A 13,992-nucleotide genomic window follows, 5' to 3' on the forward strand; every position below is an offset into this window, starting at 1 on the left:
AAGATTAAAGGTCCTTGCTCTCAGAGATCTAACAGCCTAGACTAGGGTACTTCTGGTCCTACGTCCTATTTTACCAATATTTATTTCTTACTAGGTACTCCTCCACCCTCCTCACATGTAAATCCTGGCAAGACATTTGTCTATACATGGAAAGTTCCAAGATATGTGGGTCCTACCTCCTCAGATCCCAACTGTCTGACCTGGTTATACTATTCCTCAGTAAACATGACAAGAGACATCAACAGTGGCCTCGTAGGGCCTCTCCTCGTGTGCAGAAATGGAAACCTTGGTAAAGATGGCAAACAGGTGAGTCATGGATCTATGTCCAGATAGGTCTTGGTGAGAGGTTGCCTAAGACAGAACTGCAGAGGCAAAGCAATGTGGCAATTGGCAGGTTCAATTTCTTCTGTGGGCTGATTTTCTCAATTCTATCCTTTTCTGAACTCCAGACCTGCATCTTCCTCTGCCCAATGAGCACCCACCCTAGCGTGTACCAGACACCTCTATTTCCTCTTGACTGCTTTAACTCTTCATCTCCCTCTGGACAACCACTACCTGCCCCTCTCTCCTTCACTCTGTCTCTTTGTTAATGATACCACCCAGCCCAGGATTTCCATCAACAACTCCTTTCTCACCTCCAACATTAGTCATCCAACTCCCAATACCACTGCCTTCTTGGGAGGTACCATCCCCTCTTTCTGAACTCCTCTAACCTCCTGACCCCTGGTTCCACTCTCACCCTGCTCCACGGTAGCTCCACACCACTTCTTTTCAAATCCAACTATAGCACGCTCCATACTCTGCAGCTGGCTAGCTCCGAAGTCAGCACAACAGGCCCCCATCGGCCCCTCCAGATTCATGCCTCCTTCCCTGCCACACTGTGCAGAATTAGCTTGTTAGTCCCTGAGGAAGAAAAGCTCGTTCACATCTCTTTGATTTTGCCCTCTTCTCTCTATTGGGAATAGCATCTCCTCACGGCTTTGCCTGCTGAGAGAGGAGACCTTTTTAAAACTCCGACTGAAAATTCCTTCCCGCCCTTCAGACAATATTCACTAACTAAAGTGGTTTCTGTCAGTTACCATAGTTCCTTGTGTATGTTTCCACTGGAGCACTTATCCATGCAATTGTATTTATTGGCCTTTCTGCCCCACTAGACCATAAGTTCCTTGAAACCATACATGAGGGGTTTTTGTTGTTGTTGTTGTTTTATTAATTTTTTGTAAAAACGACTGACCTCTCTGGCATGTAGTAGGTGCTTAATAAATGTTCGAGGGATGAATTTCCCTTGTTCCTCACTCACGAGTGAACTAATATCTAATTTCTTTTTTGCACTTATAATTTATAAGGTAATAAAGCCTAATAAATCTCCCCAAATAAATATATGTATAACAATGTATATTTTATCTAAAAATGAGATGATATATTAATAGGCATCCATATAATTCAAGCATTATAAGTCTCATAATTCTTATAGCACATGTAATCTTTCTATTTATCCAAAAATATAAATATGTGTACATATTTAATTTCTTCATAAATGCTAAAAATGCAGACTTTCTGGAATTGAAAACATTTTATTTGACTCACTTTCTACAAAGCATCCTATGAAAAGCCACTATAAACATCTATGATCATAGAGTTTAGTTTTATGAAGTTCAGCTGTAGGGGTCCCTAGAGTAAGAGCTTTATATGAAAACAGCTATAGATAATTCTCCTAACTTCTTAGTTCTATGATAAATCCATTCACTGGGATTCATGCCTTTATCTGTGCCTGGATTTTCCAGGAGTATACAAAACACTTTGTATAGGAAATCCTGTATGCAGATCAACTATCTGACTAGACTTTGTATATAGAGCATCTATATTTCATGTCTATTTCTTTCTCTATTCTCATCCACAGAAGGGAAAAGACAAAGAGTTTTACCTGCTTGCCACAATATTTGATGAAAATAAAAGTCATCTCTTAGATGAAAATATCAGAACATTTACCACAGAGCCTGAAAACGTGGATAAAGAGGATCCAGACTTCCAAAAGTCCAACTGGATGTATTGTGAGGGAATATGCAATTTACAAAATAAATGCATTAAGCACTTGTTTAATTTCATTATGTCTAAAGAATTACAGATTAAGAGAGACATACATTTTTCCCCAAGGGTTGGCTAATATATTTCATATTTCTTTTAAAGATAATTTCTCAACAAAAATATTACCTACTAGGATGATTATGTTAAATTCAACTTACTAAATATTTAACAATGCCTTGTTGGTGCACTATATTGTTTAGCTATTACTAAATGTGAGATAGAAAAGTCACGTATTTTTTTACTGCCAAATTTAGTGGCACTGGTGGATGGAGTGTTTATTGAGTTAATTAGGTGGTTGATTGGTTGGTTGGTTGGTTTTTGAAGAATGCAGGTGTAGGGAGAAAGGACTGGTCTAGAATCTAAAGACTTGGACTTTGATCTTAACTGTTCCAAAAATAAGCTTAATGACACTGGACAAGTAATTGCCTCTTTGGCCTTAGTTTCCTCAAATCTAAAAGGAAGGGGTTAACACAGATAATCTTGAGATTATCTTACATGATTGAGCTACCTTAGGATTAGTCCTTTGTTGAGTTTGAAGAGATGCCAATTATCAATAAATTAAATATAATTTTCTTTGTTCCCAATGTCTTGTAGCCATTAATGGATACATGTATGGAAATCTGCCTGGACTGGACATGTGCTTAGGAGACCACGTTTCATGGCACGTTCTCAGTGTGGGATCAGAAAAAGACTTACATGGGATATATTTTTCAGGAAATACCTTCACTTCCTTTGGTTCAAGGGACGACACCATACCTCTGTTTCCTCACAACTCCCGAACACTTTTTATGACACCCGATTCCATAGGTAAGTAGTAGATCTTCTCTTTCACACTGAAATGTGCCCAAATTATGAAAAAGTGTCTTGACATGCACTGGATATTGTTTGTACAGAAAAAAAGGGAACTTATATAAATAGTGTTTAATAAAAAGCCTTTCCCCTTCTCCATGTAATTTATAGGAGCAGTAATATATCATTTCCCAGATCACAAAAATCCCCTCCACCCCTCTCGGCTTTCTCTTCCTGGGCTCCAGACTCTAAATCAATCCACACTCCTCAAAAGTGATGAAGATGCTTTGAAGCATTTTAACCTGTTTTCACTCTATTCTCTATCCGTTTGTTTCCCAGACCTGCCGGTCTGCTTCTGCCTTCTCTCTACTCCTCTCCTTGCTGGCTTGGTTCTCTAGGAAATGTTTTCACTTCAGTGAGGTCGATTGCTCCTGGCAATTTTTTTTTTTAAATCAGAATACTGTTAGGGATGTCAGAGGAACCTCCCCTCTGCTCTGAACCTAATACCCTCATTTGTAAAATAGGGATTGCAATAATTTACAATCTGCAAAAAGGAATAGACAAGGACCAGGTGAGATAGATGCAGTGTAGTAAGGTGCCTGGTGTGTGTTAGACGTTCAGTAAAATATTAGTTCCTTCGTTTATCCTGCAGATCCACCTTCACCAAAATAAAATAAATAAATAAAATACAAATCCATTCATCCTGGTCAAAAACTACTGGCACCAATCAAATGCTGGCTACATGATAAGCTAGCTACTCCATAAATGCCATGGATTGGTATCTGAACTCTTGGTGATACCACAGATTCATTTGATTACATTTTCTACATGTAAAAATTTTTTATTTTACTTTACAAACAAGCAGAGCCTGGGATTAAGAGCACTCAGAGGGAAACAAGAAAGAAATCTTTTCCAGCACTAGTTCTCCTCTCCGCCTTGTGCACTTACTCGGTGGCAGGTGATTTCCTGCCCCTACCCGCCCCACTTCTTCCTCTCCTTGTCCCTGGAGATGCTTTCCTGGACTTAAAAAAAAAAAAAAAAAAAGATTGCTTCGTTCGCCATCTCTTTCCTAAACGAGATCAGCTGCAGTAAACATGTGGAGACACCTGTTATGTGTCAAGTGCTGTGCTATATGGGCATCAGTTCATTCTAAACAAATACTTCTTCCCAAATCCTTGAGTCTGAAGGTCTTGTTCCTTGTCAGTCTTCCTGAATCTTACCCTCTGCAAAAAGTAACAGCAACAACAGAAACACGTACAGAGATGGAAGAAAGTATTGGTGATGATAAAGGTAATTTTGAGAAGCAGCGTTGGCATGCAATCAGCATAAAATTACCAAAATCAAAGAAAGACAGCTTGAATTCAGGTGGAATATACTGGTCTGAACCAGGCTGCAGTTTTTTTGTTGTTGTCATTGCTTGGGGATCTGAAAGTGTGAGTCTGAACGCCTCCCCCTGCTGCCACTCCGATCCAAGCCCCACCATCTCTCATGGATTACTTCGTAGCATCCTAACAGGTCTTCTTCCTTCCACACTTACCCACTACCATCTGTTTCCCAAGGGTCCATGGTACCCAGCCCTCCAACCCACACCAAGCTTGTTTCCTCTCACCCTTGCTCACTCCACTCCAGACACGCAGACCTCTGGAATGGTCTGCAGACACACCAAACAGGCCCTCAGCTTAGAGATTTTGCTGAGTGTTTCCTCTGTCCGGATTGCTCTTGCCGGGGATCCATCACTCACCTCTCATCTTTGTCCCGGTGTCACCCTTCCATCAAGGCCTACCTTGATCATCCTATAAAATATTGCTCATTTCTCCCTGGAGCTCCCCCCTGCCCTGCTGCACCCTGCCCAGGATTCTCAATCCTTCCCACACTGGTCTGCCTTTTTTTAATCCATAGCACTTATCAGCTTCCAACATCCATAAATGTTACCTGCTATGTTTATCTAGGCAACACCCACCCACCCTGCCATATAAACCCTTAGGACATGGATTTTTAACTGTTTTGTTCACTGATGTTTCCCAAGTGCCTAGAAATAAGCCTGGCATAAAGAATAAGTAACTATTTGTCAAATTAATGAAAAAAAAAAACAAATGGACTATCTTACTGTATTACGTTTGGGGGTTTATATCTTCTAGATGACTTCACAGAGAAAAGAAATCTGAATGCAAAGCTTTATGCATTCTTTTCTTACCTCCAGGAACTTTTGATGTGGTTTGTATGACAACAGAGCACTATCTAGGAGGCATGAAGCATAAATACCACGTGAGGCAGTGTGAGAAGCCAAACCCTGATCAAACACTGTATGAGGAAGAGAAAACCATTTACATCGCTGCTGAGGAAGTTCTGTGGGATTATTCTCCTAGCAGGAAGTGGGAGAAACAACTGCAACATTTACAAGGAGAGAAGTATGGCAGTTAACTTCCATCTTTAACCGAGAAGGGTTCCTTCTGGAGTCTTCCACTCTTTCTTTTCAGTCTCACGCATGCGTGCACGTGTGTGCACATGTTGTATATTTGTTTGCTACGGTATGTGTGTATGGTGTGCATGTGTATGATGAGTGTGTGTGCATGGTACGTGTGAGGCACGTGTGTGCTTAGGATACATTCCATTACAAATCACAATGTATCTGTGTATCTTACCTTCAATTATAAATGACTTTAATTCTTTCTAAATATCTGCATCACTTACTTCTGTGCCTTGTTTCTTGCTTTCTTTTCACTCCTTGCATCCAGTCTTCCTGACACGTGTTACCATCCAGCCTGACTACTCCAAGGTGTAATAAACATCACTTCAGCTACATTTAATATGTGGCATCAGTCAGATTTTCCTTTTGTTTTCATTTGTCTCTGTCAATCTCTCTTCTTCTGGGAACCTCAAATTGAAGACCTTTGTTTTTCTTTTTGTAAAACTTGATTTCTCTCTCTGATTTTCACTTTTTCTATTTATTCATTTATCAAAACTAAAATTTCATCTGGAAAACATGTTTTAAAGTACAGAATGAATATCCAGCCATCTTACCAGTAGTAATACTTTTTTTTTAAGAAGAAGAGGTGAAGTAGCCTCTAGACATTAATCAATTGTGTTGTTGCAATAAGGAGTTCTTACATATGAGAATTTGTCTAATTTAACAGTTAGATTAACTAACTTTGTGTTTTTTTTTGGTTTTGTTCTTATTTCCTTAAAGTAAAACAAGCATATATTTGGATAGAATTGAGACGTATCTTGGGTCCAAATACAAGAAAGTCATATACCGTCAGTATGATGATATCACATTCAAGAATCTAACACAGAGAACTGAAGATGAAAAACATCTGGACATACTAGGTATTGATACACGATCAGACTGGTCTTCAGGTTTTTCTTCCTGTCCTCAGCCACCAGAGACTGTTGTACACATTGAGGATATTGTCAACCTCCACCTTGGCAGAGGAAAGTGCCTATAATGCTAATCCGAATTTGTTTGCCGATAGGCACTTTTACTGGGAAAAGAAAACTGATTCGAGTTTTGTTTCATGGAAATTGAAGGGACCATAGAAAGTTAATGTGGTCAGTTTCAGATTACCTGGCTTCTTAGAACTCAAGAACTCTAGAGAGACTTCAGAAGTAGCATCTAGAGATCATTTCACTGATATTAAAATGAAGCCCAGAAGCCCCACTATAGTGAGAAGGGGGACCTCTTTGTTTAAATTTAAGTGTTTAATTTAAAAATTTTATTTATTTATTTTTATTTATTTGACAGAGAGAGATGTAGTGAGAGAGGGAAGACAAGCAGGGGGAGTGGGAGAGGGAGAAGCAGGCTTCCCGCAGAGCAGGGAGCCGGATGCAGGGCTCGATCCCAGGACCCTGGGATCATGACCTGAGCCGAAGGCAGACGCTTAATGACCAAGCCACCCAGGTGCCCCTAAGTGTTTAATTTAAACACAAAAAGTGTTAATATTTAGTTTCATCTTCTGTCCAAGAGTGAGGAAAATTGCAGCCCTTTCTTCTACCCTTGACAGGTCAGCTAGGAAAACTACAAGTCACCCCCAAGCACCTACATGCAACATTTCCCTAAGTCCCCCAGCATTTCCAGAGGTCACATGATGTTTTCATATGTCAAATGACATGTCTGTATGTTGCATAATATTTCCAGAAGTCACATGGCATTTCCATATGCTCAAATTTTATTTGGGTCCTGATATCTAAGTGTCTATTGGAGACTATTCTTCTTCTTTTTTTTAAAAGATTTTATTTATTTATTTGTTTGCTTATTTGTTTGAGAGAGAGAGCGCGTGCACGCACATATGTGCACACACTCGTGCACACAGGTGTGCAGAGGGAGGAACAGAGGGGGAGGGAGAGGGAGAGAATCTCAAGCAGACTCTGCACTGAGCGAGGAGCCTAACATGGAGCTTGATCTCACAACCCCGAGATCATGACCTGAGCCAGAACCAAGAGTCAGACACTTAACCGACTGAGCCACCCAGGGGCCCCTATGAGAGACTCTTTTCTGATGTGAGACCTTGAGATTTACGTGCTGTTGGAGAAACTCTTACTCTTCTTGGCTCCACATTGACCTCTTGAGCCTGTCCCTTTGCGACCCCCAGAAGGAGGGCTGTGCTGTCCAGTTCCCCCTGCTATTGGACAGGCTCCTATCTTTAGTAACAGCAGGATGTTAGTTTTTGCTAGGATTCTGGCTGAATGCATCAAGATAAATAACACGACATGACCCTCTCTCTAGATTCCATTATTATTTACACAAAAAAAGAAAAAAACAACAACCACTTTATACAAAAGGGGAAATAATTCTCTAGTGTTTGGGAAGGTGAAGCAGCCATGAGGATAAAGAGAGGATGTCCCGAGCTAGAATCTAATGTCCAGTACGTATCTTCAGCAGATTTCAGTAATTATAGTACAAGTTTGAAGAGTATTCTTACTGCTTATTTCATCTCAAAACCACCCCTGTTTCAGAATTTTTAGGGTCACTGACATAATCTGCTTCTAAATAGAAAGAAGATTTAAAACAATTTTTTTTTTACCTCCAGTTCTTGGCCTAGGATGGAAGGGAGAGAGAATACAGAGAGGGGTTTTCAGTCTTGAGAGAAAAAAAAAAAAATCACTGTTGGTCGGTAAAAAGGCCTCCAGCTCCTCCCAACTCTCCATTAAGGTGAAGGGGAAAAGGATAAAAGGTTTAAGTGATAAGGTTGGTCAAGAAAGAAAATAAGAGTTCATTTCTAAATTGTGTGTTTTCGTAGGTATTAACTGATGCTCATCAAAGTAAGTTTTCTAAAGACTCAAGTTTTCCAGGCAAAAACCATGTTTCATAAATCATCAATGATCCACTTGTTAAAAGTGTGTTTTATTTGGCTTGCATGTTAAGGAAAAAGGATAAAAATAAGTCTCCCTATAAATACTTAAGAGGACAGATGATTCCTAGTTTAAAATAAATAACAATTTCCACACATTTTCCTTTTTATATTCCCTAGGTCCTTTAATATTTCTCACTCCTGGTCAAAAAATCCGAATTATCTTTAAAAATAAAGCCTCAAGACCATATTCGATTCACGCTCACGGAGTGAAAACAAAAAATTCCACTGTTGTTCCAACACAGCCAGGTAACTGCTTCGGAAGAGGAAAGAAAGCTTCAAAGCTTTTATGAAGGACTATGTGCTAATGTCCTTTCTTAGGTATAGGTGTAGTTCTTGACGAGAGAGACCAGTGGACTAGTAGGAAGGGTCTAAAGAAGGAGTTGGGGAGCGAGTTCCTTTTGCAAGTCTTGAGTTTGCCTCCAAGATGGGTACCATGGGCAAAACTCCCCCGTGTATACAAGTCTCTTCTAGAATCACCTTCCCTCCCCTCTCTCCACCTGTCCAGCTGCCAGGTATTCTTAGGCTATAGTCCATCTCTCTAATTCAAGTGCTGAAGTAGGAGTTGAATATACGATGCCGTGTGTGAAGAAGAGCGCAGGGGAGAGAATCACTAAGAGGAGGTAATGAACCTCATGTATTAACATTTCTGTGGCATCACCACTGTACAGCATGCCATTCCACATACCTCAGACAAAAACAAATGCTTTTTAAAAAATTTTTATTTATTTACTTGAGAGAGAGAGAGAGAGAGAGAGCACAAGCAGGGGGAGTAGCAAGCAGAGGGAGAGGGAGAAGCAGGCTCTCCGCCGAGCAGGAAGCCCAACGCGGGGCTCGATCCTAGGACCCCAGGATCATGGCCTGAGCTGAAAGCAGACTCTTAACCGACAGATCCACCCAGGTGCCCCCAAAACAAATGCTTTTTAATATTAATGCCCAGAGAGCAGACCCTGAAATGAAAATTTGTGGGCAGATAGTGCTCTTGGGATCAAAGACAATGAAACAGAATTGGGCAGGGGGAGAGCTTATGCAGAGATGCAGCCTCAATAGAAATCACAGCTATACCCCTAGAAGTTCTAAAGAGTGGGTGATCCTTAGCTGTCCTGAGTTGGGGTGAGAAAGCTGGGCCTTTCTGTCCCTGCATCTGTCATTGGATGTAAGCCTGGGTAAGGTGGCTCTCTTCCACCAAGTCTGTCTTGGAAGAGGGTGGACAGCCTGTGGAGCAAAAATTCCTTCATTCTCAAAGGGGCACCTGGGAGGGACATCCAGAATCCAGTTGCCTACTGAAACAAGCAGTATCAAGGAAAGAGCCAAATTCAAAAAGGGAAGATGTGTGGGGCAGAGAGATGAAAGAGAGATTTTGATGGCAGGTGAAATATTCCCTTTTGATTTTAAAAAAGAGACAGTCCCACGGTAGTGCCAACATGAATCTCCTATCCAAGGAGTTTGCAAGCCAGCACTCTATTCTCAGTAGTCAGAGAAGGATCCCATTGGGTACATTCCACAAACACTGCTGAGTATCTGCTGAACCCAGGCACTGCGTGGTGTGGTGGAAGGGGAGGGCTGGTAGTAAGTAGACTGATAGTTGAAGATTTGGAAGCAGGGAAGTTGGGGATAGGATCAGTTAGTGGAGGTGCTTGGGAAAATTAATTTAAGCCTCTGGAAGTGGGAGATGCAGGATTATACAGCAAGGGGCAGGAGTGGAAGGAGGTGTCCCAAAGAAATTTTCTGAAATAGGCAAGAGTATAGGACTTAGATTCAGTAGGGCTAATGCAAATGCTCTGGGAGCAGGGAAGAGCCCCATGTGATCTATAAATTGGAAGGTTCAGAGCTGGAATTCAAAACAAGGCTGTCACGTTTCAAAGCCTACATTATCTTCACTACAATAAATACTTGTTGAACAAATAAGTTAAATATGTAACGACTGACATTTTTCAATGGCAAAATCACTATAAGGTTTTGATTCAGTAACCCTGAGAACATGAGAGCCAGCTGTGATAGTTATATCAACTTCACCCTGAGACCCAAGTAATGCCTTATTTGGACCATCTTGTCTAATCCCTACATTCCCATTTTATGTTCAGGAGGAAACAGAAGCTCAGAAACTGTAAACACATTGACCAAGACCACAGAGCTAGGAGCAGTAGAGCCAGAAGTGAAAACCAGAACTATGCTGCCTAATATTTGTATAGCTTTGGGGTTTGCTCATTATCTGGTTCTCCATAAAAACATGTGCTTTAGAAGATTCTGTTTATATACACTGTATTTGTCTATTTTAGGAGAGATCCAAACATACATTTGGCAGATTCCTGAAAGATCTGGCCCTGCCTCAAAGGACTTTGAGTGCATACCTTGGTTTTACTATTCGACCGTGGATGTGATTAAGGTAAACTTTAAATCAAGTCATCGTTTTCCTCCTATCTCCTCTTAGAAATTATAATGGAAGAAAGAAGGAATTTATTTGTGTTAAAAAAATCTTAGTTCTATGTAACCTTTCATTTAAGCAACCTAAATACTGCTCAGCTTTTAATTCTACAGATGTTTGCATTTTCCAAGAGCAAAATCATTGCGTTATGGTTACTTCGATTCATGATACTTTCCAACATGTCACTGTGAATTGGAAAACATAATAATATCCTCTTATTTTGTTGGATTTGGATTACAGAAAACAAAGTATGGAGTTAAAAGTCTCTGATGAATGAGAAATAAACACATACAGATTTATATTTTTTTTAAAGCCATCAACGCTCGAGTTCAGTTTATTTTCACTTAACAACAACAACAACAAAAGGCTCATCTCCAGACTTTTAGTTATTTTGGCCTGCTCTCCGCCTAGAACAAGAATCTACATGGACATTCAACCCCAAACCAAAATGAGTATAAACAAACTAAGGCTCTCAGCTGGAAGCAGCTCTGGGGGCAGCGGTATCACATGACCAAGGATCCGAGACCTTTAGACTTCGCTGCTGGCCAACTCCAGTGCCGAGAAATTCTAATTAAAAACAAAGCTCTGGGTTTTTGTTTTGTTTTGTTTCAAAAATAGAGCTAAATCCACTGAGGAATGTGACTAAAATTCCTCTGAGGAGTTAGTGGTTCTCATCAGACTTCAACTCGAATGAGTGAGCTGACCGTTTTTCCTTAGTCAAGCATCTAGCATGTCGAACATTTTCTTCCTTACTCTCAGAATCCTACTAACTACAAACTCGGGATCTGACCTCGCTAGAACTCAACCTTGACTCGACTCATTTCGCTGGTTGGGGGACATTTTTAGTTTTGGGCACAGTTGACAATCTTGCTTTGCCTCTGCAGGATCTTAACAGTGGACTGGTAGGCCCTTTGATCGTATGTCGCAAAAACACCAAACCCAGCATAGTTCACCGTGTGCTCCACTTTATGATTTTTAATGAGAACAAATCCTGGTACTTCGAAGAAAATGTTAACACCTATTCTTCAGATCCGAACAACATAGACAGGAATGATGAACTGTTTGACCTCAGCAACCAAATGCATGGTAATGTCCACTAGCTGCATCAGCAGCTGGAGCCTGCGGGGTGTCTCACACAAAGGGAGCAGATGAAGGTTCACCCTTGGCTGACTCAGCAGTTTAGAGAAAGCAATAGCATGGGGCTGTGGCATAGATCCCGTGGACCAGGGGTTGGCAAACTTTTTCCATAAAGGACCAGAGAGTAAAGAGCGTAGACTTGTAAACCACACAGTCTCTACCAGAGGCTATATTTTACTCTGCCATGGGGCACAAAGGCAACCACAGATGAGACATAAAGAAATGGAAGTGGCTACGAGCCAACCCATAAATCTTCATTTATGGACACTGTTTGTATTTCATATAATTTTCACATGTTGGGAAGTATTCTTTTTGGTTATTTGGTTTTTTCCAACCACTTGGAAATTTAAAAACCATCCTGTACTCACGGGCCACAGAAAAACAGGAAACAAGAGGGCTGGATCTGGCCTAAGGGCTGTAGACTTAGCAGTGAGGCAAATTCCAATGCTTCTGGAACCATACAGGTGATGTAAAACCAAGAATACCAGCTATCATTTCTGGAGGGATTTCCTACACACTTGTCTAAGTGTCTTACCTGGACAGACACAGGGAGAGGTGGGGCTTGTGGCAAACCAGAGAGCACATGGCCCAATCCAATCTTCCCACCAGGCAGAACTTTAAAAAACCCCACGCTCATCAACCAAAATTCTTTTGTAGGTGCCTTGTGACTAGGCACGTCCTGTTTTTTTATGTCCCCCCTCCCATCTAGAATCATAGTAACGAGACAATTATTCAAAGAAAAAGCACATAAACAATCTCACTGAATCATAGTCACATTCAGTCAGACTTCTGGTCCCAGTCCTTTCACTGGAGGAAGCTTGGGGACGAGACTAGATGAGGGATCCTTAAGTAAGGCAAACCCAAATGTGATCTTTTTCAACTTCTTCATCCCTCTCCCCAAGATACATATAGTAAATTTGAAATTAATTCAAGGACTGCATCCTTGCTACCCATCATCTTTTAATAAGCCTCATGGAGGGTACAGAGCACCATACTCATGCTGAGGAGATAGGAAGACCAATTAGATGAGGCATCTTCTCTCAAGTTGCTCACAGAACAGGGCCAGCCTATTTCTGCTGACTTGGCAGGGGCGGGGGTAGGGGGTTGCTGTAACAGAAATACCAACACAGTGCTGTGTTTTAAATTCTTATTTGGAAGAAAGTCTTCATGAAGGGGAGGGGAATTTTACGTTGAGTTTTTTTTTTTTTCTAAGATTTTATTTATTAGAGAGCGAGAGAGCACAAGTAGGCAGAGCGGCAGGCAGAGGGTGAGGGAGAAGCAGGCTCTCCGCTGAGCAGGGAGCCCCATGCAGGGCTCGATCCGAGGATGTTGGGATCATGACCTGAGCTGAAGGCAGACGCTTAACCGACTGAGCCCCCCAGGCACCCCACGTTCAGTATTTAAAGATGCATGGGAGTCTGTCTAGTAGAAAGGGAGGGGGATGACATTCCATGTAGCCGGAAGAATGTGACCTAAGAAAGAAAGAAAAGAAAAGCCCACAGAATTGTGCGAGACCTTGAATACCCTGTTAAAGATTTAGACTCGCTCTAAATTGGGGTTTCTCAGGCTTGCCACTATTCATATTTCGGTCTGGTAACTATTGTGGGGGGCTGTCCTGTGCATCGTAAGATGTTTAGCAGCATCCTTACCCTCTGACCCCCAGGAAGCCAGTAACACCCTCCCCCCAAGTTGTGCAACCTCAGAATGTCTCCAGGCATGGCCAAATGTCCTCTGCGGGACAAAATCCAGTCAAGAACCACTGTGCCAAAGGCACTAAAGGCACCAAATGAGGGAACAGTAGGAAGAGATGTGTACTGTAGGAATGGCTCGGGCACTCAGCTAGGTCTTTGCGCTCCACGTGTAGTCCTAGCAGCATCAGCATCACTTGGGAGCTTGTCAGAAATGCGGAATTTCAGGTGAAACAGACCTAGTAAGTCATAATCTGCACTGGAACAAGATTCTCAGGGCACATGCACATTAAAGTCTGAGAAGCACGATCTAAAGCAGAGTCTCCTAGTTTTTTCTATTATATCCCTCCATCAGCTAAAAGTTAGAACCCAACCTCCCTAGATATATGGTTATAAATTACATATTTGTACCACTGTATTAATGCATTTTTGGCATTTCAAAAGAGGAACACAAAATAGAAAAGTAAAAAGGAGGAAATATATATATAATTATATATAACTATATAATTAAATTAGTAAT

The 13,992-nt window shown here is 41.2% G+C and overlaps 1 protein-coding gene across 3 annotated transcripts in view; it reads left to right on the forward strand.

Annotated features, from left to right (window-relative positions):
* Positions 1-13,992, forward strand: part of LOC112830702 (ceruloplasmin-like) — a 42,341-nt gene that overhangs the window by 21,833 nt on the left and 6,516 nt on the right. For 2 of the 3 annotated variants that reach the window (XM_025880727.2, XM_025880717.2), the window contains 8 exons: positions 95-306; positions 1,901-2,051; positions 2,680-2,892; positions 5,075-5,282; positions 6,062-6,201; positions 8,343-8,471; positions 10,502-10,608; positions 11,532-11,733. In XM_025880727.2, coding sequence (XP_025736512.2) covers positions 95-306; positions 1,901-2,051; positions 2,680-2,892; positions 5,075-5,282; positions 6,062-6,201; positions 8,343-8,471; positions 10,502-10,608; positions 11,532-11,733 — 1,362 coding nt within the window. The remainder of the gene's footprint in view (positions 1-94; positions 307-1,900; positions 2,052-2,679; positions 2,893-5,074; positions 5,283-6,061; positions 6,202-8,342; positions 8,472-10,501; positions 10,609-11,531; positions 11,734-13,992) is intronic. The other variant, XR_012374849.1, reaches the window with a different exon arrangement.

The sequence above is a fragment of the Callorhinus ursinus genome, unplaced genomic scaffold (genome assembly GCF_003265705.2).
Source record: "Callorhinus ursinus isolate GAN/ISIS: 27379988/994484 unplaced genomic scaffold, GSC_fseal_2.0 scaffold1, whole genome shotgun sequence".
NCBI lineage: Eukaryota > Metazoa > Chordata > Mammalia > Carnivora > Otariidae > Callorhinus > Callorhinus ursinus.